The sequence below is a fragment of the Mesocricetus auratus genome, unplaced genomic scaffold, assembly GCF_017639785.1.
Source record: "Mesocricetus auratus isolate SY011 unplaced genomic scaffold, BCM_Maur_2.0 Super-Scaffold_100003, whole genome shotgun sequence".
Lineage (NCBI taxonomy): Eukaryota > Metazoa > Chordata > Mammalia > Rodentia > Cricetidae > Mesocricetus > Mesocricetus auratus.
Window position 1 is genome coordinate 47,165,185 of NW_024429188.1, and position 23,010 is coordinate 47,188,194.

General features: G+C 38.3%; 1 protein-coding gene across 2 annotated transcripts in view; it reads left to right on the forward strand.

Moving 5' to 3' along the window:
• Nucleotides 1-23,010, forward strand: part of Kif4a (kinesin family member 4A) — a 99,253-nt gene that overhangs the window by 30,692 nt on the left and 45,551 nt on the right. For both annotated transcript variants that reach the window (XM_040744242.1, XM_040744243.1), the window contains exons 8-10: nt 11,103-11,219; nt 12,067-12,242; nt 15,112-15,173. In XM_040744242.1, coding sequence (XP_040600176.1) covers nt 11,103-11,219; nt 12,067-12,242; nt 15,112-15,173 — 355 coding nt within the window. The remainder of the gene's footprint in view (nt 1-11,102; nt 11,220-12,066; nt 12,243-15,111; nt 15,174-23,010) is intronic.

Genomic DNA, 23,010 nt, shown 5'->3' on the forward strand with positions numbered 1-23,010 from the left:
TGAAGTAAAATGGACAGGACATTATTTTAAACAAAGTAAGTCAGACACAGAAAGATATAATATGTGCTCTTTCATGTGGAAGTTAGAAATTTTTCAAGGAATGGTGGTTAATATACACTGAAAAGAGCTAGAAGTATGGATAAAAAACCGGTTGGATTTAATTAGCACAAGATATATGTATATGTGGAAATATGACACTAAAGCCATTAACATGTATAATCAAAAATAAAATATTAAAAAATAAAGACTTCATGATGACAGACTTGCTCAGTTTTAAAAAATATATAAGCAAAACACTTATAGTAATTTTCTGAATATTAAAATTCAATAAAAGTTTTTAAAAATTTATGTATTTCTATATGCATGTATGCTTTTATGCCAGAAGATGGCATCAGATCCCACTATAGATGGTTATGAGCCACCATGTGGTTGTTGGGAATTGAACTCAGGTCCTCTGAAATAGCAGCCAGTACTCTTAACCACTGAGCCATCTCTCCTGCCCCTCAATAAAAGTTTAAAAACAAACCTACTGTAGTGCCAAAACATATTACCAGTTGGGGATACACATCTGTAATCCCAGTACTTTGGAGGTATAAGCAAAATCATCTCTAAATTTGAGGTCAGCCAGTGCTACATAACAAGTTCCAGGCCTTCTTGGGTTACTTGGCAAGACTGTTGCAAAAAACAGAAGCAGCAACAACAACAAATAATCCCTACTCACCCAACTTCATGAGTTCTCTCCCCTACTTTTCCTCCATCGTGTCCAGTTCATATTGCTTGACTATTTCTTGGTGTGAGGCCTGCCCTAGAGTGTGGTCAGTATGCCAGGTGTCACACCATGAAAGAAAATCGACTTCCCACCTGAAACCAAATGCTAGTAGCTCCTTAGCTAGGGGTGTGGCTTTGTACCTGCCTTCTCCCCATGCTGGGATTTTGTCTGTCTTGAGCTCGACAGGTCTTGTTCATATTGTCACCAGTGTTGTGAGTTCATATGTGTACCTACCCTGTTTTCTTAATGGCATCCACTGCCTCTGCCTCTTTCTATCTTCCCACCCCCTCACCCTCAACTTCATTCTCATAGATCTCTGAGAGGAGGGCGTGTGATATAGATGTCCTATTTAGGGCTGAGCACTCCACAGTCTTCTATTCTCTGCATGTTGACAGTTGTGTCTCTGTGTTAATTGCCATTTACTGCAAGAAAAAGTTTATCTGATGAGGCTTGAAAGCTACATGGATCTATGTGTATAGCGATAAGTCATCAGGAGTTGTTTTAAAACTATAACTGACCTCCCCATTTTAGAAATTCTCTTGATTTGTAAATCCTTACTATCTTAGTTCCATTTTTAATTTACATGATTCCCTTTCTTCTTGCTATTCCATTAGGTTAATTTTTGCCCTAAGCATGATCTTCCCAATTAGGAATGAGTACCCACTACCTGCTGTTAGTTCTTCCTTAGTACTATTGTGGAGACACACCTACTTCCATTCTGTGCCTGCTGACTCTGCAAGTTTATAGCATCATCCTGTACATCTGGAAAATGGCTTCCTGGCTGACCACTAAAAGGCACTCCGTTTCAAGTACCATAGTTAGACCAAGCATCTTAAAATAGCACTCTGTGTGTGGCACCTGTTCCATACAGAAACTGAAGCTGTGTGTCCTACTTACAGAGTGAGCTCTAAACACTGCCCAGATCCTTTGTCCCCAAGCTCTAGTCTAGTCTAGCTCCTCTGCCATCTTTCATAGCTCTCATACTTACACTATCTACTCAAGCTACATGGTCCCCACAACATGGTTGGGTTCTGTATACTTTCACCACAGCTTTCCTCTCCTCTTGCACAGAACACAATGTGCGCCTGCCCCTACCCTACCCTCACAATCAAACTGTCTCTAACATAGCCTATCTTTAAAGCCCATTACCTTTTAAAAATGATTTCATGTGCTTTTTTGTCTTAAAATTCTGTAGTGCAAGGGAACTGTAATGTCACTCTCTGGCCCTTGTGTATTTTCAGTCCACATCAATCAACCTATGTTGTTAGCCATAACTTATCAATATGCAAGTAGTTGTATTGATTCAGATCTCAGTGCCATTGCACCTGAGTGTTTTGGATTTTTCTCTCCCCATTGCTTCAGAAACTTAGTTTCATCAAGCACCCATGCTCCCCTACTGTGTATGTTTATTTATTCTGGTGCTGGGACTAGAGCTCAGATGTTTGCTTGGATTAGGGAACCCTTTAGCACTGAACTATATGTCCAGCATTGAGTTTTTCACCTTTTATTTTCTGTTGATTTTTCTAACCTCAGTATAGTTTTAAAATATTTATCCTCATTTTACTACCTGCTCACTTCTCTTCCCCATTCACTCTCATTTGATACTTCCCCATCTTCATCCCATTGAAACTTTGACCTCTAAGATCCACCAATGTTCCAAGCAACTGAATCCTTTTTGTTCCTCCATTCCTTGGTGACTGCAGTATTTAAATCACATTTTTTTTCTGTTCAGTTGTTCCCCTCACCCGACTTCGTCTCATTTTTCTAAAGACCTGCCTTTTCTTTTTCTATACACTCTAATCCAAAACAGCTTGGGTTCTGTTTTCTTGTTTCTTTCTCTTCTAGTCGTTCATGCCTATCATCTTGTTACCTTTTTTTGTTTAGTTTTTGGGTTTTTTTTAGACTTATGAAATCAGATTTTATTGGGTTCCCGCCTGAACCTGTTTTTTTTTTTTTAATTTCATGTACTATGAAAAAGTAAAGCTGCTTAATTGTGTGTCATGGCAGAAAATTTTCACAGGTGGAGAAACACACTGTAAGGCAGCCACTGAACAATACACTAGTTGTTAAGAAATCCCAAGGCATTGGATCTCAGGCAGCTATAGTGAAGGTCCTGTGATAAGAATAGGGCACTGGGTTTGGGAAGACCAGTCCATGTATCAAGGCATTGGATCTCAGGACTAAAGCTACAGTGTAAGTCCTATAGTAGGAATGGGGCCCTGGGCCTGAGATGTCCAGTTCATCCATATTATGATGCCCCTGACCCACCTAAGTTAGATGGCTAGCATCTTTCATAATTTTTAAAATTTGTAAGAATTATAAATTATAATCATAGAGAAAGAAATCAGGAATATTTTATTTGAGACTATTGTAAAAGATATGTATGATAAAAACTAAGACATTGAAGAAAGAAATTGAAGAAGGTATCAGAAGATACCTTCCAACACAATTCTCCCACATCTCGAAAGGATAATTTTCAGCACTATACAGAAATACAAAAGACCCAAGATAGCTAAAACAATCCTGACTAATAAAAGAACTAATGTCATTCCTATGTTTTAGCAGGCTACCAAAAGAGAAACATAAGCACCAACCCAGCCACAAACCCTTTGATCTACAATGGTGTCCTGCCTGCAAGATACTCTAGGGTAATGGTAACACAAAGCTTGTGGGAATAACCAACCAATATCTGATTTGATTAAAGGCCCACTCCACAAGATGGAACCTGACACTACTTGGGTGACCAAGAACCTGAGACTAGCCCAGGGACCTAGGGTAAAACCAAGTACTACTGTTCTGCTAAAGAAACGGCAATAAAATGACTCCTAGCGACATTCTGCTATACTTATAGATCAGTGCCTGCTTAGCCATCAGTGAAACTTCCTCCTGCAGCAGATGAGAGCAAATACAGAGACCTCCACGGCCGGGCATTACACAGAGAGTGAGAGACCTTTGAACGCTCAACCCTAAATGGGATATCAAATCCCTTCCTTCGTGGCTCAGGGAACCCAAAGCAAGAGAGGCAAGAGTATAAGAGTCAGAGGGATTGGAGGACACCAAGAAAAAGCCCTTTAAATCAATACAAACAAAGTTCATATGAACTCACAGAGACCGAAGCAGCTTGCATAGGGCCTGCACAAGTCTGTACCAGGTCCTCTGCAGTTTAGTGGTTTTATCGGGATTTGTGAGTGTGTGACTCTTGTGTCTTTTTGGGGGCTCTTTTTCCTTCTGCTTGTTTGTTTCTGTCCAATTCCAGTGTTTTTATTTTATCTTATTATTATCTTATTACTAGAAATGTCTAACAAAACATACCAAAGCTTACCAGAAACACTAAACTCATTGTTAATACCATATATCCTTAATGTGCTCCACATTCATTGTTATTACACAACCGACGATTATGATGGTTCAGTGCATGTGTTAAGGGACTGCCTCAAAGACAGCAGAAAAATTAGTTAAATTTGGTTAAGTGCTAATGCACTGGTAGTACATCAGAGGCTTTTCTTTAAACAGTTAAAATAACAGAATAGTGGTGATGCACAACAGTATGGATATAATTAATGTCACTGAATTGTATTCAGACTTACTTACAGTGGCCCCTATAAAATGCTCTGCTTTGAATTTTTATGCTTTATTCTGGCACAAAAGCAATATGTGTTCAATAGAAAGTACATCTTGTATTTCTGGTTAACAAGAGCTATGCAGTATAATATTGTCCTTTAATCTTTGATAATACCTGTGAGGCACAGCTCCCATTTCAGCTGCATAAGCACAAGGGGAAGCAACTGAGATTCTGTAGCCGCTATGTTGTTCAGCTAGGATATTGGGTAGGTTGGGTGTATTAAATGCATCTTGAAGGTGTAATATTTTCAGCTTATATTGAGTTTAACATGTCATACATCCTGGTAAGCTGAGAAGCAACTAGTTAAAACAGAAACAATTTAACCCTTTATATTTTACCATAATAAAAATAATTATTTAAAAACAAATCCCAAATCATACTGCAGAAATTCTGTAGTTTCTGGTTCCAGTAATATTCCTGAGGTCCAAAGACTACAGTTTAAATATCCCTTGCCTACTGGATAAATTCAAATACCTGACCATGACCTACAAGGTCCTTTATTCTCATGCTCTAGCTCTTGCTGTACTGTGGCCTCGCTGTCCTTCTCCATCTCACTACTGTCATTGTGCTCCCTGTAGATCAAATATGTGGAAGCTTACTTACAAACATGTGCCTCGGCATATGTTGTTTCCTTTGCCTGAAATGCATGTACTCTTTCTTACCGTCCTCTTCATCAGCATTGTCCTACTCATCCTTCATGATCCAGTTGAAACATCAGTTCTGTTCCTGAAGCCTTCGTTTACTTTCCCAGGTAAAGTTAACCACTCTCTCCTATGCAAACCTATTTTAATTGTACTATCTCTTCCTCTAACATTACAGTTTCAGTTGTTGGTTTGTATGTTAATCTGTTCTTTTAGACTGAAATCCTACTCAAATCAACTCATTTAATTATTTTTTAAATTTATTCTTTTAATGTACATTGGTATTTTGCCTATATGTATGTCTGTGGGAGGGTGTCTGATCCTCTAGAACTGGTGTTGGAACAACCAACCAGTTATCTTAACTGCTGAGCCAACCCCTCATTTAATTATTATAATAGTCCTGTAAAGGAAATATCATTACTCATCTTCATATATCTGAAAGACAACTGACATAGTGCCTAGAGATTGTACATATCCACTAAATGTGCAGTGAATAAAAGACTTGGATGTGTGGGGGTGACAATAGGGAGGCTTTAAGATGTGTCAGATTTGCTATTGATTGGATGACCTTCTAAAAGTGAGACAACGAAAAGGAACAGTGTTGGAAGTATGCAGATTAACAAATTCTGATCTGGTCAGGGTTTTTGTGTAGTGCCTTCTTAGCCTAACCAAAATAATCAGTGAGTACTCACTGTATAGATTTGGACATCAGGAAAAAGGCCCTGTGTGTGGATACAGTTTTCAGGCACTTATAGGTAGATACTTGCAACTCTAGGCATAGGGGAGGTTAAACAGGTATATAGACTAAGACAGATTGTAACATGGTCACAAGGGAATAGCAACATTTAATAGACAGATACAGAAAGGCTTGCATAATGTAGATAGGGAATGATTGAGAATGTGGAGTGAGCATTGTAGCTGCATGGCTCTCAAGAGGAGAATTTCTAGTTAAAATCATCTTCAATGATTTTTTTTACTAATTTACATACAGAAAATTATTAATCTTGAGACTTTTAAAGATTGCATGTATTCATTTGTATGTATTTGAATGTGCATGTCATGACATGTATGTGATCAGAGGACAACTTGTGTGTGTCAGTTCTCTCTATCATGTAGGTTTGGGGAATGGAATTCAGGTTGCCAGCCTTGGAAGCATGCACCCTAACCCACTGAAGTATCTTGCTAGCCTGAATTTTCTTTTTTGAAAAGCCTCCCTTTCATTTCCGTTTGCACTACATAGCATCAGCATCTTAAATATCATTCTTTCCTGAATTTTAGGGATTATTTTTATGAAGTCCTGGTTACTGACAGTCGTCTATGTTCCTTGGCCTCCTGTAACCAGATTTGTATCATTCCACTTCTAGAATCAGTTATTCCTTCTGTATTAACTTGAAAGCAACAGCAGCCACTTGTGTAATCAGTCATAGTTTCTTCTGGGAAAAGTAATTGTCATCAGAGTAGATAAGGGGTTCCAGCCTAATGTGACTTAGCAAATAGCCAGATTGTCTAAGGTTCTCTATCCTTTATATGGCTCTCAATAGATAACATTTTATTTTTATCATAGTCTCATGATTTAAGGAAAGATTTGCCCTTGTTTTATGGAGAAAAGAAAATCTGTGTCATGTTGGTAAGAGACTGAGGTCAAGTTTCAGCTAAGGTCTTCTGTCTCTTAATCAAGGGCTCTTCTCACTTTATCTCTTTTGAGTGGTTACCTCTGTAAGGCTTTTTACTTGTTTATGTTGTTGTTTTAAAAACCACACATATCAGCCAGGCGTTGGTAGTGCACGCCTTTAATCCCAGCACTTGGGAGGCAGAGGCCCATGGATCTCTGAGTTCGAGGCCAGCCTGGTCTATAGAGCGAGTTCCAGGACAGCCTCCAAAACAATACAGAGAAACCTTGTCTTGAAAAACAAACAAAACACACATATCTCAGGCTGGCCTTGAACTTGCTGTGTAGCCAAGATTACTTTCAACTCTTCACCCTCCTGCCTCTACTTTCTAGTGCTGAGATTACAGGTGTTTACCACCATGGTTTATACAGTTGTGTGTGTGGAACCCAGGACTTCCTGCAGTGCATGCTAGACAGGCATTCTACCAAATGAGTTACATCCCAAGCCCTATGTAACTTTTAAAATCTGTTTTGGTAACAGATTATTCCATTCCTTTTTGACTGGAGAACACAGCCGTATTATACTATTGCTAAAGTCTTTCCCAGAAACTTACTCAGCCAGTCTACCTGCCTTATATCCTGTTAACCAGGATTTCTCACTTGTGCTATTGACATTTTGAATTAAATAACTTTGGTGGAGGGCTATCTTGTACATTGTAGGATGCTTACCAGCATTCTTAGCCTCTATCTTTTAGAAACAAGTAGCTTGTACAGCTCTCACCCCAAGTTGTGACAATAACTATCTCCAGTAACTGTCCAGTAACATGCAGGATTGCCTAGTTGAGAACCACTGCATATAGAGCTGCTTCATTTCCCCCCCACTCAGGCTCTTCCCTCCACAAATGTTCCCTTGTCTTTCAGCTGCCGTGATGTGCCTCTGTGGTAGCTTTAAGGTTGTATTTCTGTTATTTATTATTATTTATTTCTTGCCATAATGGATAAGCACTCAATGATAGTGGATGATATTCTCAACTTTCCTATTGTTCGGTCTCTTTTCAGTCTTACAGAGTTTTAAAAGAACTTCTCAGCACATAATTTCATTGGGACAATTTTTTGTAACCATCTTTGATCACAGCATTTTAAAAGATTTATTGATTTTATGCATATTGGTATTTTGCCTGCGTGTATGTATTTGTACCGTGTGTATGCCTGGTGCTCATATCCTCTGGAACTGGAGGAATGGATAATTGTGAGCCGAATCCAGGTCCTGCAAGAGCAACAAGTGCTTGTAAGTGCTGAGCTATCTCTTAAGCCACCTTGACTAGAAATTTTAAGGCTCTGCAAACATTGTTTGCACCACCCTTGCCAAGAATTTACCATCGTAATATCTTGACAGGGATTTTCTTTGTAATTCTGGCTGTTCTGGAACTCTAAGATCCGCCTGCCTCTGTCTCCCAAGTACTGAGACTAAAGGTATGCATCACCACCGCAGGCTCCATTTTTATGTCTTAATGATAAAATTAAATAGAAAGCAGAGGGTTAATGTGGGGATTAGTTCCCTGTACTACAGGCAGATTTGATACATATCAGCAGGTTCTTCATGGGTGAAAAAAATGCTCTGCAAAATGCTGCATTTTCTAACTGGCAATAAAAAGAAAATGGATTGATTGCTTAAGAATACTATTTTTGATGTAAATGAGGGAAATGTAAGCATGTATATAGATTGAAAAGAAGGAATTAGTGGGAAAATTAACTGAAGGTCTAAGAATGAGAAAATAGATCAAAGCATCTGGGTCTCAGATGAAATAAAGGGATCAGAAATATGGACAGAAGTAAAGGGCAGAAGCTTCATAATAACAGTAGTTATTTCCACTGAAGCAAGTGGAAAGACAAAGGAATAAATAACAGCAAAGTAAAGAGCACAGAGAAGACAAGGGTTAGGGAGCCTTGGTGTATAACATTATCTACTAACAGAGAACGAAGGTAGCTTTGTAATAGTGAAAATGATGAATGCTTGGAATAGCTGCCATGTCAGTTAAGTTAGGCAAGCAGGATCATCAATCGACCACAGATTCAATTAAGGTCAATAGCATAGTTGTAATGGATTCAACCCATTTGGTTATATTATTCCTTCAGCATTGTACCCTGCAGGGAGAGACAGACAGACAGGCACACACACACACACACACACACACACACACACAGACAGACAGACAGACACACACACACACACACACACACACACACACACACACCCTACCTATGGTGGGAGGGGCTGGGTGGGTAAGACACTTTCCTAGCATGTGTGGTAGCCAAAGGTTCTATTTCAGTATGGGGAGAAAAATAAGCCTATCAGCCTATCGTGGAAACAGTAGGTCATAGGTGCATTGAGTTCTTGGGAGCACAAAACTGTGAAATGATTGGTCATAGAATTCAGAATAGGAAGTTTAATGCCCCCAAGAAGCTTAATCTTAAGATATTAATGACAAATTGATAGTCACAAGAAGGGAGAAAACAGGGCCCATGAAAGACGTAATCAATGAGGAGTTTGGAGCTTTTCATCATGAACAGAACATCTTGAGAAAGTTGACTTAGAGGAAGAAAGCTATCTTTTGACTCAAGGTTTCAAAGGTTTCCGACTGATGTCTCTAAGCACTTCACTGAGCCTGTGGTGAGGTTTAATACCATTGTGGTGAGGACTGATGTAAGAAACCTGTTCACCTCATCTCTGGAAAGCAGCATCAGCAGAGTAGGAAAGGACAAGATAGACTTTTCAGAACCATGCTTCCAGGGACCTACTTCCTTCAGCTAGACCCTGCTTCCTAGTAGTACATTCAACTATGAACTCATCAACTCGTCATTGATACAGACAGGGCTCTCATGATCATCACCTCTTAAATGGCACTACCAACTATGGAGGAAGCCTTCAACATACAGCCTTTGAGGACTATATCCAAATGTATTATAGTTTGGATAAAATATATATATAAACAGATATAACTATATCTGTTTCAGGTTATAAGGGAATCCAAAGTATGGCTGAATAAGTATAAAGTTAAGCAGAGCTAAGAGTAATGATACAAGTTCTTATAGTCCATCTGCACTACTTTCACAAAATACCTTAGGATGGATAATTCATAAACAGTAGAAAATAGTATCTTATGAAATCTATAAATGCCAAGATAATATCACCATCAGAATTGATGTTTGATGATGTTGTCTGTGCCCTCACATAGTGAAAGACTAAAGGGTCTAGCTAGTTCTGTCCCATCTGAGGGTAGAAACAGTATTATCACAGCCATAACTTTTATTATTATTATTATTATGATTATTATTATTATTATTTAGAACTGGGTGGCTCTATGTAGCCCTAGCTATCCTGGAGCTCACTATGTAGACCAGGCTGCCCTAGAATTCACAGAGATCTGCTTCTGCATGAAGATTAAAGGTGTACACCACTGCTGGATCATACCTCTTAATAATATTGCTTTGGAGATCAAATTTCAACATTAATTTTGAAGGAGATTGAAACATTTAAACCAAAGTATCATTTGTCTAACATTTAATTTTCTTTTAGGTACAGCATCTCATATAATTCCTACCACAACCCAACAAAGTAGGTAGAGATGCCTCATTTTACAGAGGAAAATACCCATGATCCTATGACAGTAACAGAACCAGAATTAGAAATCTAGGTTTGCATGACACCAAAGCCCATGGACTCAACCAGAGTCCTGTACAGCCTTTGTACTGTAAATGTAACAGTGGGAGAAGTCAAATGCTTTAGAGAGACCTCAAAGATTTTGACAGTGTTTGAATTAAGTAAAAAAGCTCAGCTCGGGATGCTAAGGGGGAGAGATTGCAATGAATGGAGACCAGCCTACAGAGTGAGACCCTATTTTAAAAGAAAATTAGACAATAAAGTAGAAAAGTAACCTTTACCTTTTTAAAGCAACAAGAAGTATGGTATTCCATTGTGATCTTTGGAATTTGGCTGAAATTCTGAAGTGGAATCTCATGCTTACCACTTACTATTTGTATTTAGGGAAACCATGTAACATCTGAACTGCTTTCCTTAGCTGTAAACTGAGAATGGTGGTGAAAATAATGATAATAAGATTATTAAAGTAGCTGTAAACCTGGTTTCACAGTGTTAGTTTAAGGATTGTAACATTGGATACAAAAAGTTAATGTTGTGGTTGGCATAGCAATTGTTTTCTGTCTCTGCTTTGTTTCCATGAGAAAGGATAAGTGCAATGGACTCAATTGTACAAACCTAACGTGGACTTTTGTCCCCTGAACTTTACTAAGAAGCACCACTCTCAGAAGAATGAATAGAATTAAGACATTTCCTTATACAGATGGCGATATTTCTGAGGTCTTTTTCTTTCTCAGAAAAAAAAATGTAGATATTTATTAGATGTTTTCCCAAGCAGTTTAAATTTTGTTTCCTGCTATTAGGTATTAACATTAACCGAGGACTTCTGTGCTTGGGAAATGTAATCAGTGCTCTTGGAGATGACAAAAAGGGTAACTTTGTGCCATACAGAGATTCTAAACTAACTCGTCTGCTTCAAGGTAAGTTCAAAGTTTCTCTAAAATAAAAGAGAATAGCTTGAAATGATAGTGTGGGAAAAGCAAAGATGAAACAGACAAAAAGCTAATGGACTATCACATTCACAGCTAATTGGTAAAAGGGTAAAATAGCTATAGGCCATCAGATTTCTAAGATAATAGAAAATGTCTTTACAGATGTCTTAAAAGCAAAGAAATCTGTAGAGTGCCAACTGTACTTAGGACTTTGCACCTGAAAGTGAACTTGGTTACTGTTTCCTTAATTGACAGTATACTAAGAAGAATTCTTCAGAGAGTTAAAATCTACATAGAAAGGGCATCCTAGGAATTTTTAACCCTGGCAGAGGCTTCTGGTGGACCTGGACCAGGCAGGCCTGATTGTTTTAAACCTGATTAACTGCTGAAATCATGGTTTCTCTTGAGTATGGTGACATAGAAAATTGGATTCTAAATCTCTATCATTTTACACTCTGAATTTTTGCTGTTATTATATTGAAACAAATCAAAAATTTGTAGATATCACAGTAGATGACCCCACACCCATGAGTATATTGCAGCATAAATTTTAATCAGTGAACTATAAAAAAGGATGAAATTAGGAAGAGTTAGTGGGTAGATCTGGGAGGGGTGGGGTGTTGTATGCGTGTGTGAAATTCTCAAAAAGTAATTAGGATTGTTTTAGAATTAAAGCCAAATAGTTCTGAAAAATAAAATTAAAACCAAATCAGATGTCACTAAGAATTTTTTTCTTTCATCTATGAATTTGAAGCCATCAGTTCAAATAGGCAGCTTTTGCTTGCATCTACTTGTTTGATTTCATTTCCTTTCATTATCCCTTATTCTTTTTCAGATTCTCTAGGAGGCAATAGCCATACTCTTATGATAGCCTGTGTGAGTCCTGCTGATTCCAATCTAGAGGAAACATTAAATACCCTTCGCTATGCTGACAGAGCAAGAAAAATCAAGAACAAACCTATTATTAATATTGATCCGCAGGCAGCTGAACTTAATCATCTTAAGCAACAGGTATAAGATTTTATAGGAAAGTTACAAATATGTGAATGTAATGATAGAGCTTCTATTTCTTTGTTTTATTTATACTTTTTTTTTTTGGTTTTTCGAGACAGGGTTTCTCTGTGGCTTTGGAGGCTGTCCTGGAACTAGCTCTTGTAGACCAGGCTGGCCTTGAACTCACAGAGATCTGCCTGCCTCTGCCTCCCAAGTGCTGGGATTAAAGGCGTGCGCTACCAACGCCCGGCTTATTTATACTTCTTAAATAAATCCAAATATTGTATTTGCTATCCACTTAATATTGGGGTGCCGCTGGGGGTTTTACTGATACAAAAGTGAAGAGTAAGCTAAGCGGTGGTGGCACATGCCTTTAATCTCAGCACTCAGGAGGCAGAAGTAGAGGCAGGTGGGTCTTTGTGAGTTCGAGGCCAGCCTGATCTACAGAGTAAGTTGTAGAACAGCCAGGACTGTTACACAGAGAAACCCTCTCTTGAAAAAAAAAAGGTGAAGAGTAGTAGAAGATGAAGCAATAACATTTTGTAAGGGCCAAATCTTGAAGTTCCTCAATATGTTCTGTTGAAGAGCTTGGAACCGGAAAGTATTCAGAGCTACAGATTTTAAGTAAGAGAATAACATGATGAAATGTGTTTGAGGGAAATCTGTTTTCTGTACACCGAAAACAGATGAAAGGTGGCTATGGCTGGAAAGAAGAAAATAAACCAGGGTTTGTAATAACGTGAGTGAGAACTATGGTCTGAACTGAAGATGGTAGCAATAGAGATGAAGGAAAGGCTACAGATTAAAGGACAAAGAGCAAGAAAAAGTAAAGTTTATGGGGTTTTGCTTTGTTGCAGAGTTAATGTAGGAAAAGAAGTGGGTAGGAGGAGCCAAGTTTGGTTTTCAAGTTTCTTACTTGGATTATAAATAAAGTCATATTGATGAAGGAAAACCAGAGTTGCACAGAACGGTATATTTAGTTTGGGTCATTTTGAATTTGAAAGGTGTTTGAGAAATGTGTACAGAAATACTACATGGGCTTGATGTAGAGGGTCTCAGGTGAAGAGTAAAGAGGCAAATTTAAGAGTATTAGAATTTAGATGATATCTGAATTACTGAGTAGATGAGAACAGTGTTTGTCACATTAAGCGTACTCACTGAATGTTTACTAAAGAACCAAATGAAGAGGTTCAGACATACAACATGAGGATACCAGCTCTTAAATAATGGAGAAAGCAGAAGCAGATAAGAATAAAAAGGAAGAAAGCCAATGTGTCACCAAAACCAAGGAAAGAACATTTCAAGGAGTGTCTCCATAAGAACAAATTTACAAAGAAGTATAAAGATGAAAAGTATCCATTGATTTTTTTTTAATTTACAGGGAAGTTGTTGGGAACTACTGTGAAGTCAAGGGAGTGATAAGAGCTAGGCAGGGAATGATAGATAGATAGATAGATAGATAGATAGATAGATAGATAGATAGATAGATAGATAAATAGATAGATAGATAGATGAATGTTTTTTCATTCAAGGAGACACAATGAGAAAAGGCAATGGCCAGGTAATCAAGGGCAAAGATGTAGAAGCTTGTTTTTTTAAATATGGGAGGGCCTTGAGTAAAGGAAAGAACTAATCAGGAGAAACTGGGAAGGAGAACAGGAACTAAGGACAGAACATCTTCTAACGGCCTGCAGTTGGCTAATAGGATAGGGAGAGGGCTTGACAAGAACACATGGTTTAAAATCACTGGCAACAGAAATGGAAAGATATCTGACTCCATGTAAATTTGTGGTGGCATAAATATAACTATAGAACAGCTCACAGTCAGTACAGGAACTTAGAAGGCAGGAATTGTATTGATATGAGAGGTTTTCAGGATTTTGGCTTGTTGGTTTAGTTTTTTCAGACAGACTCATGTAGCATAATGTAGCACAGACTGACCTTGGACCATTTATGTAGTTAATGATCCTCTTCCGTGTCCTTAGTGCTGGGATTACAGGCGAACATCACTATGCTCAGATATTGATGTGGAGTTTTTGTGTTTTGCTTTGCTTTGGTTTATTTTGAGACAGGGTCTCACTATGTAGCTCTGACTAGCATAGACTCACTATGTAAACCAAGATAGCTTCAAATTCACATAGATCAGCCTGCCTCTGTCTCTCAAATGTTCAGATTAGGTGTACATTACCATCTTGGCTCTGTTGATGCAGGTTTAAGAGTCAAGTTTTCCTGCATGCTGGAGAAAAGAGGACTTGATTTCCACTTGGAATTGTTTTCTAACTGTCTAGTGCTCACTCCTTCTGCAGCCTCCCTCCGGTGATAATAACTATATAGTTAATCTCTTTCCTTCATTTTGCTTCTTCAGGGGGTCTCTGTAGTGAATACAAGTAGTTATCTGCCTGTTGGGTCTTCTGAATCATTAAATATCACATTCAATTCTGTCCCCTTATTTTCTTTTATGTCTTTTTCTATTGGCAAAAATGCCCATCTTTCTATTCACTTACTTGTTTATTCATTCCAACAGTAAATGTTTATCTAACGGTTATATGGCAGGTACTATGCTAAGAGATATTGCTGAACAAAAAAACCATAATTTCTGCCTTTTGGAACTTATTGTCTGGAATTGAGAGGCAATACTAAAACATATCATTATAAATTGGGGTATAAGCAAGAGTTCTAGGGGGAAGAAACAGCATTAATAGCAGGGTATCATATTAAGAGCACTGGCACTACAACCAGGTTACCCAGGTTTAAGGCCAAGCTCTCAAATTTTTGATCCTCCATCCTTAGCTTTTCAAGTGCTGAAATTACATATTCATGCCACCATACCAGGTAATAGGTAGCTTTTGATTGGAAACTAGCTGATTATCTTCATTGCTTCTCCCAGGTCCAACAACTGCAGGTCTTGTTGCTACAAGCTCACGGAGGTACCTTGCCTGAAAATATAAAGTAAGTCACTTATTAATTTTAAAGGTGTATTCTTCTAGAGGCTATTTTCCCTGGTGGCTGTTTTCTTCTGATAGCCTGTAGTTTCTCAGACCACTTGATGCCCAGGAAGTGATCCTGCCAACCTTGCTGATTACTTAGGACTTAAGTAATTATCCTTGAAATAACCTGGTATAATGGAAATAAAATAGATTCTAGACTCAGAAATATATTAATTAGAATATTCCTTTGAGGAAGAGCTGTCTCTGCCATCAACTTATTTGTCAACTTAGTTATATATATATATATATATGTGTGTGTGTGTGTGTGTGTGTGTGTGTGTATGTGTGTGTGTGTGCATGAATATTTATTTTATTGTTGGGTTAACATCCAATGCTATTATTTGGTTTATTTCTTTGTTCATTCAGAGCTCCCCAAGATTGACTCTTATTAACAAGTCCTCAAGTATTTGAGCATTTAAACTAGATATTACAAATGATTCACTTTGCTCTGGGCCTGAAATGAACCATATCTCCAAGGAAATTTGGTTTCTTCTATTGGAAAATGGTGTTTAGAAACAAGATCTGTTTGGTTTTCCTAACTGTGTTCACTGTTCCTGGGGTGTCACTGTCCCTGAGCCTTCATGGTAGGTAGAATTCAGAGATACTTGCATGTATAATAACCTACACATGGACTAGAGTGATGACTCAGAGGTTAAGAGTACTGGCTGCTCTTCCATAGGTCCTAAGTCCAATTCCCAGCAACCACACGATGACTCACAACATCTGTAATGAGATCTGGTACCCTCTTCTGGCCTGCAGGGATACATGCAGGCAGAACACTATATACAAAATAAACAAATAAATAAATCTTTTAAAAAGTAACCGACACATGCAGTCATCTACACTTTTGTATCTGTATTGTATGTATATTAAAAACCACAGTTTTCTACTAGTAAGTCTTGATTCCATTCTAACACTATAGGGTTCAGTGTATTTTTTAACATCTTAAATGCATGAATTTAATTGTACCCTGAGTATGCCTAAATTTTTTTTTTTTTTTTTGGTTTTTCGAGACAGGGTTTCTCTGTATTGTTTTGGAGCCTGTCCTGGAACTCGCTTGGTAGACCAGGCTTGGTCTCGAGCTCACAGAGATCCGCCTGCCTCTGCCTCCCAAGTGCTGGGATTAAAGGTGTGCGCCACCACCGCCCGGCATGCCTAAATATTTTTAAAAGTCCAGAAAGGCTACATATATGACTAACTTTTTTTTTTCGAGACAGGATTTCTCTGTATTGTTTTCGAGGCTGTCGGTCCAGCCTGGCCTCGAACTCACAGAGATCCTCCTGCCTCTGCCTCCCGAGTGCATATATGACTAACTTTAAATTGACCTTTCCTTCTCAACTCCACCAATTCCTTTCAACTCTATCAGCTACTGATGTTCCTAGTAACAGATTTACAGTACATCTTGAATCCAGCAGGGAACAGTCTTCAACTCCTCAGTGAATCATTCTCCCAGCCACATTCTTAAGGAGTGTTGATCTGAACTCCTCCCTTCATTCCCACACCCATGAAGTGATATAGGTCTTTGAACTTACTATCTCTAGGCTGAGCTCCCCCAAAGAGCCTAACAGCCACCCCAAGTGTTGGATTCTGAATCTGAATTGCCCCACACTAGGGGCTTATCTATACATTCTATTCTGGTATATACATAAAGCAGTGTCAGAAACTGGCTTAGTTAAGGTTACCAACTAAAACTAATACTATAACCAAAGCAGTTGGAGAAGGAAAAGGCTTATTTGCTTTATACTTCTATATCATAGTCCATCATTGAAGGAAGTCAGGACAGGAACTCTAAACAGGGCAGGAACCTGGAGTCAGGAACTGATGCAGAGGCCACAGAGGTGTGCTGCTTACTGACTTGCTCCTCATGGCTTGCTCAGCCTGCTTTCTTATAGAACCCAGGTTCACCATTCCAGGGATGGCACCACCTACCGTGACCTGCCTCCATTAACCACTAATTATGAAAATGCCCTATAGCATGCATAGAGCCCAGTCTTATAGAGGCATTTTCTCAATTGAGGCTCCCTCCTCTCAGATGACTTTAGCTTGTGTCAAGTTGACATAAAACTAACCAGAACAGAAACACTAATCCTTGTGCCTATGAGAAACATTTTCATGAGCTATATCTTAACATGTATTTGGCATTTTTTTTCTTTTTTTCCGGCATAGAGTAACCCTTATTTGAATTTCATTTGGGTTTCCCCTACATATTGATTTTACTTGTTGTTTATTTGCGTATATAAAATATTCTAGCCGGGCGTTGATGGCGCACACCTTTAATCCCAGCACTCAGGAGACAGAGGCAGGCGGATCTCTGTGAGTTCGAGGCCAGCCTGGTCTACAAAGTGAGTTCCAGGACAGCCTCCAAAGCTACAGAGAAACCCTGTCTCGAAAAACCAAAAAAAAATATTCTAATGGATCTAAGAGTCAAGACTTTTGCAAAAATAGAGCAGAGAATGCAAATGAAAATACTAATGAATTATTATTTCATACATTTTAGGATGAGACCTGTTAACACTCACACATGCATACACACAAAGTATTTGGAAAAATAAGAGGAATGGAATGGAGCCCCTGTGTACTCCATTGTAAGATATTATTTCAACTATAGAAAAATATGGAAATTTAAAAAAATTAAAAATTGGCCTATTATATGACCCAGCAATTCCACTTCTGGGTATATATCCATAGGAATTGAAAGTGGGCTCTCAAAGAGATATTTTCACAACTATGCTCATAGTGGCACTATTCACAATAGCTAAAAGTAGAAATAAACCATATGTTTATTAACTGATTAACTTAAAAAATGTGCTTAGTGATGTGCACATAGAAGTCCCTAGACTTTAGATTTCCTTACAGAAGGCTCACCTAACAACTGTCCACAAACAAAACTATGTTAATGAGAACCCCCATAAGATATAAGCCTGAGTTTCCTGGCATGATCCATGGAACTGGAAATTCAAAGTATGCATGGAGTGCAGGCATGTTAGTACAGGCCCTTAATTCAAGCACTTGGGAGATGGAGGCAGGTGGAGATCTGTTGAGTTCCAGGACAGCCTAGGCTATGTAGCTCTGTGGGTTCCAGGTCAGCCAGGACTATGCAGTCAGACCCTGTGTCAAGAAAAATCTGAATGGATATGAGAATAAGAGGAAAAGTTTCATTTTGACCGTGTTACCACTTCTCCCAAGTTAGCACATAATGACATAGAGAATTCCCAAGACTGATTCTAAGAGGGGAAAAAGAAATCCATCTTTCCTAGTATTTCAAGATGTTTCTAGGAAGGCCATTCAAGCATGACATCACAGGGATCAGGGAATATAGGGGAAACTGCACAGCCTGATGACATGGGACTGAGTAGAAAATCAGGGAAACATAAGGATAAATGTACACATTTTTGTGCCTGTACAGTAGCTCATCAGTTGTGTAAGTTAACAGCATAGTTCACTTGCAAAGATGAGCTCACCACTCCCAAAAGTAGAAAGTGCTACAGTACAAATTGACAAACTTCTGGATGGGCAGCCTTCAGGCCTACCCTTAGAACCTAATCTAGAGCCTGTCCCAGGGACTGAGAAACCCCCAGCATCAAATTGTCACAAACAACTCAAGTAGAACTCCATGTTCCCATCAGCCTCAAGATCCAATATCAGATATCACCCAGGAGAGAAATGATCAGACAAGAAACAGATACTAGTACTGCCTTTCCTGGTAGTTTATTACTTCTCTTCCCAATTTCAAAGCCTCAGACCCAGCCTAGGGAGGAAAGGAAGTCTCACCTATGTTTCTACTTGTAGCAGTTGGTTCATCCATTTCCAAAACACTTAACCTTGGTCCCTTTCCTGCAGCTCTGACCAACTAATGAGCTCAAACAGCAGGTGTACCATTGCTTTCAATTCCCTTGAGTATATACCTATAATTACCCATGAGGATGAGTGGATTGGTGATGGGCTGGGAGGAAGCAGGGGTGGGGTCAAGAGGGAGAACAGTGGTTGGAATGTAAAATGAAATTTAAAAGAATAAATTATAAAGAAAATTTAAAAAGTAGCTAAATCATGTATTAATTCTACATTTAGTTTTGTAACTAAACTACCATAGTGTTTATAAACTACCATACTGTATGTAAGAATGCAGAATTTCCAGTAGTAGACAAAGCTTCCAGTTTCTTCATCTTCTCACTAACACTTATTTTCATACTTCTTAAATGATAGCAAACCCTAATTTGGGCCTGCATTTTTAAATGAGTTCTTTGCATATTATATTAGTCCCTAGTGTTACAAATATTTCTAATTTATCACTAGTCTTTTATTTTTTCTCTTGGTTTACGGGTTTTTTGTTATTGTTGTTTGGGTTTTGTTTTGTTTTTTGTTTGTTTGTTTGGTGTGTGTGTGTGTGTGTAGCCAGGGTAGTTTTGAACTCACAGACATCCATCTATCGGCCTCTGCCTCCCAAGTGTTGAAATTAAAGGTGTGACCACCACTGCCTTTCTTCAATATGGCTAACTTAGGTGTGTGGCTAAACTAGCGTACTCTGATTTTCAGGCAAACTGTCCTCTAGCATGTCTTGCTCTCTCTTTGTCTCCTGATGACTCTCCCTGGCTCTGTGCTTCTTCATCCCATAATTTTCCTAGTTTGGCTATCAAGCCCAATCTCTTCCTGCCCAGCCAAAGCCAGTCAGTTCTTTATTAATCAATGAGAGTAATACATATTCACAGTATACAGAAGGATTATTCCACATCATCTCCCCCTTTTGTCTAGTTTAAAAGGAAGGTTTTAACTTTAACATAGTAAAGCTATATATATATATATATAACAAAAACAATTATCTAGTAAAAAGTACAGTTATAATATCCAGTACATTTGTTTTTGCCAAAATTAGAGAAAATACTCAATTGTCTACCTTCTTTTGGTGAATCTAAAGTTTTACCTCTAATTTACCTTTTCATCATAAATAAGGAAAATAATTATAACAGTATAGCCTTCAACTCCATCAAAGACCCCAGAAGGGTGAAATGTTACTAATGACAGGGACATCTGGCTATCTGGACAATCACCTTAGGTTCTTCTATAACATTGGGGCATCTAACTTTGGCACATGGGCCTAGGATATCTGATAGACTTTTCTGAGAAGCAGGAAATTCTGAAGGCCTGTCCTACCTTGTCTTGGCAAAGTTTGGCAATTGCCTTTTTTTTTTTCTTGTATCCTTCTGGTCCAGTTTGGACAGTATACTGTCAGCAATTTAGGCAAGGGCAGTTTTATGTCCAGCTTTTGCTATAAGGCAAACTCCATACAGAGGTTCTTCAGTGCCCATCATCCTTTTATGGAGTAGATTGGTGCTGTCATGAAAAGCCTTAGGTTATTAAATATATTAAATGCCATATTCTGTAGATCTTTGAAGTGTTTGAAGACCACCTTCCTATCTAAATGTATCCATGTATGACCTTGAAAACACCTATATGGCTATAAGTTTGACTATTATAGATGGCTATTAGTCTGTATTTCTTAGTTATATATTACATTTTAAATAAACTGCATAAACATAATACCCCAAAAAAGAGTAGAAATATACATGCAGTATAACAAAATTAACTTTCAATTTGTATCACTATACAAAAATCCATACCAGTGTAAACTATTTTGAAATTAGTAGTTGTTTCTTTTTAGTTTAAAAGTAGATTCAATAATCTACCCTTTCTATCATTTCTGTATCCCGCCTTTTTCTTTTCAGAAAGAAATCCTTGCATCTAATTTCCTTTGTTAAGCTTTTTTCCTGACCATTTCCAATAACAGCTTGTAACCAACCTGTAGTGATATATTATTTATGATTTATTAAAGCTTGCCTGAGGATTCACAAAGCAAAGTCAGCTTTAAGCTATAAAGATAAGGCAGTGGTGATACATACCTGTAATCCCAGCAGCTAGAAGTTGGGAGGTGGTGTTACACTCGTTTAATCCTAGGATTCAGTATTAAGAGGTAGACGGATCTACCTAAGATTGATCAGTCCTGAAGAGAAACAGCTCACACAAAGATGATCGCAGCATTAGTGAGGTATATAAGACAGGAGCAAGGTCTCATTATTGAACATTCATTCTCCAGCCACATTGAGGATAGGAGGCATTCATTCTCCAGCCATGCTGAAGATAGGTGGAATTTATTCTCTAGCCACACTGAGGATAGGAAGACATTGAAATCTCAGGGTTCTCCAGCCACATTGAAGAAAGCATAGCAGTCTGAGGTTTGGTGGAGCCGCGATCAGCCCTTTCAGCTGAGGTAGTGGTAAGAGCCAGTGACTTCGCTGCTTTGCTTTTCTGATATTCACCTTAAAGCTTGAACCCCAATATCAGTCTCTGGGTCTTTTTATTTTTTTTGTGTTACACCAAGCCCCCCCTTAAATGATAATAAACATAGCCCATTTCGGGGGAATGTGGGCATTGTTCCCTAGACTACTTATGTTGTTTGTGAGTGCTGACATCTTTGGGGAATCTTGAGAAAATCAGGATAATTGTTAGCTCTTGACTGGAATAGCTTGTAAGGCTGGACCATCAGCCAGCAATCTTGAAGCTGTTCTAGATGCAGAATTTTTAGGAGACTGTAACAGAGGTGATCTGAGATGGTGGATCATCTGTTTTTATTGGTGTCTGGTTCTCTTGTTCTGAAATACATAAGCTTTTGAATATAATGTGTACATTATAAGTATGAAATATGTGGTGAGTACAAGTCAATTAAGGGTGATTTTTGCTTTATGTTTAAACATGCAAAATATACATTATGTGTCTTGTAGTTCTTCCAGGTTTACTTTTCTTAGGTCTATAGCCAGGATTTCGGGGATCTTCCCCAATGAAATATGATTTTCTTTAACCTACAGCTTCTCATTTCCTGTGGAAATAAAAACATAACCTCTTCTACAAAGTAACATATCTTTTGACTTAAATTTTGAAGTCAAGGCATTTTTAAAATATCTGGGTTGGTTTAATCTAGCAGCTTTCATAATCAAATGTGTCTTAGCCCCTGTTATTTCTTTATTAGCAATCACAAAATCTAAAGACAACACAATAATATACAGAATCTAGACTCTCTGTGTATTTTCCATTTTTACATGGCTTATTTGTCATTACTTTATTCCCTTTTAAGGACTTTATTTTATTATTTTAAAACTATTTTTCATACCTGTTTTACTTGTTATACTTTTTTATACCTTCTTTTTTCTCTCTTAAGCATATGTATATTTTTAAACATACTGTATTCCGTTTAAAGGTAATCTTTTCTTGCATGAGCAAAACAGTACACATGCCATACAGGCAGCTCAAGGCCACAGGTAGTGGTTGAAAGATGCCTCTCTCTATGCAGGAACCTGCTGTGTGGCTAAGCTCATGGTGTACTGGCAGGGCTCAGGCTGACAGCTCAAGTCCGCAGGCAGGGACTGGGAGAGTCTCTGTATTGTGGCTAGCCTAAGAGACAGGAGACTAGGAAGCCAAGTTTGGCTCCTTTTTGTGTATTTAGAACCTTTTTAAAATTTTCTCAGGTTTTTTGTGGATCTTCACTGCCTGATGGTATAAGTTTCTGTCTAGTCACTTCCCAAATAACTGACATGAAGACTTAATATTAATTACAAATGCTCTACTGATAGCTCAAGTTTATTACTAACTGCTCTTACAACTTAAATTCACTATTTCTATTAATCTACGCATTGCCATGTGACTCAAGGCTTTACTGTCCTCCACCACGTCTTGCTCTCTCTGCATCTCCTTGCAACCCTCCGTGATTCTGCCCTCCTTCATCCCTGAATTCTCCTAGTCTGACTAACTTA